This window comes from Prunus mume, linkage group LG2 (genome assembly GCF_029339155.1).
Source record: "Prunus mume cultivar Tortuosa linkage group LG2, ASM2933915v1, whole genome shotgun sequence".
NCBI classification, from domain to species: Eukaryota; Viridiplantae; Streptophyta; class Magnoliopsida; order Rosales; family Rosaceae; genus Prunus; species Prunus mume.
The window spans coordinates 3672731-3676948 of record NC_142699.1 but is presented as its reverse complement, the minus strand read 5'-3'; the positions used below and the strand labels follow the sequence as shown (position 1 = coordinate 3676948).

Sequence of the window (4218 nt, the reverse complement as noted above, 5' to 3'; positions counted from 1 at the left end):
TAGGCATGTCGCACATTTATTCCAAGAGGAAAATAATATACCTTCTCCAACACCAGAAGATTACCAAAAATCATACAGCCAACTAATCTGCACATTTATTCCAACAGGAAGAGATGATAGACATAACAAGATAACTAGGTGAACCATCCAAGGATGGAGATGTTGGGCCACATATCTAATTTTTGATACCAAAACAAATCACTTTCTGCGTCATTATTTACGACTGATGTTAGTGTAGATAAAGATCACTTCTACTATGCCACTCTTTGCGAGGACCCGATCAAGATTTGTAACCCTATTTTCTTCTCCATTTTTGTATGAAGATATTCAACCATTGTGTCTGAGAAACCTCATTGTGTTCTATGAATTCAAGATTTTTCATATGGAATATCATAAGAATAGATTCTGCAATTTGCTCCCTTTATCACGATTAGGGGCCGGCACGATTCATATTGAATCGGTTTTATCTCAAAATTACGGCTGAACTAATTACAATATAATGGTTTGGTTTGGTTTAATTTTGACAAAAGTCATGAAGAAAATTGAACCAAAGCAAACTAGTTTAAGACGGTTTGGTTCGGCTGGTTTGAGCATAAGCCCAATTCTCTTTCCTTTTGCATATTTCCAACATTGTTAGAGCAATTACAACCAACAAATTCACAACTTACTCCATACTTAAATAATTTTCTAAGTATGATACCATCATAAAACTTCAAATTATAAGAATTTGTTGTAGCATCTGGTTTTTGCAAAAAGATTTTGTAAATAATATCTTCACAAAGAGAATATCTCGTATGAAATTGCAGGAACATAAAACAAAAATTAATTAATTAAAGGATATGAATAAGAAATCTGATTGTCTTTTGAGAACTTATAGAAACCAAGAATGGAAAACAATAAATGGTGGGTTTGAGGAACAGAGAAGAGGGAGTAAATAAAACTAAAAATATGTTTGTTGGTTGCTCTGTAGAAGATTTGTTTGTTTTTGGAAGACTTTAAATTGTAATGTTGTACTATTGAAATCGCTATGTTGAAATGGAAGTGTGTAAACATATTTGAGAGTTTAATATGATAATCTTGCAAATCCTGATAGTTTTAATTGAGCAAGTTAATGAGTTTGACTTAATTGTTCTTTTAGTGAATTTGGAATATGAAAAATAGTTCGTATTCACAATGGAAATGTTAATAGTTTGAAATCCTACCTTAGGTGGAAGAATAACGACCACTTTAAGTAAGTGGATATGTAATTGGAGTGGCAAAATATGATCAAATGGCAACCACCTCCTCCTGCTTGGTTTAAACTCAATTTTTTATTATTTTTTATTGTAATTGAGTTGTTTTCCAGTACTAACTACAATGAGTAATGACATCAATATGACATAGAAGGGTCAAAGTCAAGCTTCCAAAGGAAGAATCGTAGTCATCCTTCTGCCACGCGTCATGACAGGGATCCATAACCACTGGCTTAACAGAATTGGTGCTAAAACGAAACAGACAGATAAACAAAATAAAAGAGGCAAAAACAATTTCAAGCCCAAATGAATGAGCGGACCCCACGTGGTCCGTGGCTCTGCGGTGCAGGAGGAAGTCCACGTGAGGGAAGAGGAGGCGGGAAAGAGGAAAGCACGCAGATTTGACAAGTGTGTACGCCGGGGGTTTTGCATAGAGAGCCGGAGATTCCTTCTATAGCTGGAATGGACCGGGGCCGAATTCGTCATTTCACAAAGCGTAAATAAAGTTTGAAAATTAAAAGAGGCAGTGCTGTAGAGAGAGTGGACCTGGACCAGTGTAGTGTAGGTGGGTTGGGTTAGGGAGTTGGTCAGACTCAGGAGGAGGTTGGGTGTGTGGCCCACTATATACACAGAGAGAGAGAGAGAGAGAGAGAGAAAACTTCTTATTCATCCACAATCCTCAAAATGGCGTCAACTTCGATCTGAGCTGGCAGTCATGCCAGCCTGTATCCAGCTGTCTCCCAACCCCCATCCCCCAAAAAAAAAAATCACAATTAAAAATTCATCTCTCTCTCTCTCTCCTCTAGCCCTTTACACTTTCCAATTTAGAAACTCAATAAACAAACACACAGCACAAAACCAGAGCATCAATGGCATTGCCCTAGACTGAGGGAGAGGAGCTTCTGCTTTGCATTTACTTTGCTTTCTGCAATGGATCCCTGCCCATTCGTGCGGGTCACGGTGGGCAATCTCGCTCTCAAGATCCCAGTCGCTTCCAAGCCCGCCCGCTCCGTCGTCCACCCTTCGTCAGCACCATGCTTCTGCAAGATCAAGCTCAACAACCTCCCCCCTCAAAACGCCGTCGTTCCCTGTCTCCCGCCTGAGGCCCAAACCCTCGACAGCGCCGCTCAGGCAAACGGCGTCGCCGCTACTTTCCACCTTAGCAAGTCGGATCTGGACCGGGTCGGGTCCAAGTCCATATTCGCCCCCAAGCTCTGCCTTAAAATCTCGATATACACGGGTCGCAGAGGCAGCACCTGCGGCGTCAATTCCGGAAGGCTGTTGGGTCGGGTTTCCGTGCCGCTGGATCTGGCGGGAACCGAGTCCAAGCCCAGTGTGTTCCACAACGGGTGGGTCTCCGTCGGGAAAGGCGTCCTCAAAGGCGTGTTTTCGGCCCAGACCCAGTTCCATTTGAATGTTAAGGCCGAACCCGACCCGAGATTCGTTTTCCAGTTCGACGGAGAACCCGAATGTAGCCCACAAGTGTTTCAGATCCAAGGCAACATTCGGCAGCCCGTGTTCACCTGCAAATTCAGCTTCAGAAGCACCGGCGACCGAGGCACTCAAAGATCCAGGTATTATTCATTTTCCCCAAATTTTCTTCGTCTGTGTTAGGGTTTCGGTATTATTATTATTATTATTTAATTTTGCAAAGAAAAAAAGTAGATTCTGCGTTTGATTCGAGATTGTGAATGCGAATGTTTTGTGTAAAAGTTGGATACTATAATTAAATTAGAGTAGTGAAGCTCACAGTTTTGTTCGCTTTACGACGACGTTTTGCAATTGAATCCTTCAAGGGGACTCTGATCCCATTAAAGCTCTTTACGTAGATTCTAAGCCCATTTTTTATTAACCAGGTCCCTGTTTCATTTCCGGAGCTTTTACAAAGTTTGTTTACTGGCGATTAATTTTTATTCTCATTTTGCCCCTTTCATCTTCTTAAATTTACTACGCAGATTCTGAATTGATTTTTTTTATTCCCATTTTGCCCCTCTGTTCACAGGTCTTTACATTTGGACAACGGCAACTCTCGAAGCTGGTTAGGCTCGTTTGGGAGCGAGAGAGAGCGACCGGGGAAGGAGCGAAAGGGCTGGTCCATAACGGTCCACGACCTCTCCGGCTCGCCCGTAGCCGCAGCCTCGATGGTCACGCCCTTCGTGGCCTCACCCGGTTCGGACCGGGTCAGCCGGTCCAACCCGGGATCCTGGCTCATCCTCCGACCCGGCGACAACACGTGGAAACCGTGGGGCCGCCTGGAGGCCTGGCGCGAAAGAGGCGGCTCCGACGGCCTCGGGTACCGCTTCGAACTCATTCCCGACACTAGCGGTGCCGGCATTGTGTTGGCCGAGTCCACTCTCAGCTTAAACAAGGGCGGGAAATTCGTACTGGATCTGGGTTCGGGTTCCGGTACCCGACCCGTCCCAAACTCTCCGGGTTGCAGCCCGCGGGGCAGCGGGGATTTCGGGTACGGGTTGTGGCCCTATTGCTTGTACAGAGGTTTTGTGATGTCGGCGAAGGTTGAGGGTGAGGGCAGGTGCAGCAAGCCTGCGGTGGAGGTGAGCGTGCAGCACGTGAACTGTACGGAGGACGCCGCGGCTTACGTGGCTTTGGCCGCAGCTGTTGATCTGAGCATGGACGCCTGCAGGCTTTTCTCTCAACGGCTGAGGAAGGAGCTATGTCAGGACTCGGAGCTGCTCCGATGACTCGGATAGGGCTACGTCGTCGTTTTAATGGGATTTGGTCCTTTCTTTTTTTTGGTCATTCTGAGTTTGGTTTGCTGGAGAAGAAAAAAACATATTTTTAATTTCTACTAACAAACAGAGAGAGGAGAGAGAGAGAGAGAGAGAGAGAGAGAGAGAGCTGTGTAGTGTGTACAGTGAGAGGAAGGAGAGAGAGATTAGGCAGGGCACGCTTTGTTTTTGGTCGTGTGACTTGTGTTTAATTTTCCCTTTTAGTTTTTTAAATGAAGGGCTTGCTTTAGTTGGAA

At 44.6% G+C, this 4218-nt stretch overlaps 1 protein-coding gene across 1 annotated transcript; it reads left to right on the top strand.

Moving 5' to 3' along the window:
- Nucleotides 1-2025: 2025 nt before the first annotated feature.
- On the top strand, nucleotides 2026-4218 carry LOC103319390 (uncharacterized). Its single transcript, XM_008220920.2, has 2 exons — nucleotides 2026-2806; nucleotides 3235-4218. Exons 1-2 carry the CDS (start codon nucleotides 2163-2165, stop codon nucleotides 3932-3934), a joined length of 1344 nt encoding a protein of 447 aa, XP_008219142.2. The 5' UTR covers nucleotides 2026-2162; the 3' UTR covers nucleotides 3935-4218.

Bases quoted from the DNA above. Each gene is read 5' to 3' on its own strand.
- LOC103319390 (XM_008220920.2), top strand. From the start codon at position 2,163: ATGGATCCCTGCCCATTCGTGCGGGTCACGGTGGGCAATCTCGCTCTC. The intron at 2,807-3,234 runs GTATTATTCATT...CTCTGTTCACAG, and splicing joins CGAGGCACTCAAAGATCCAG to GTCTTTACATTTGGACAACG.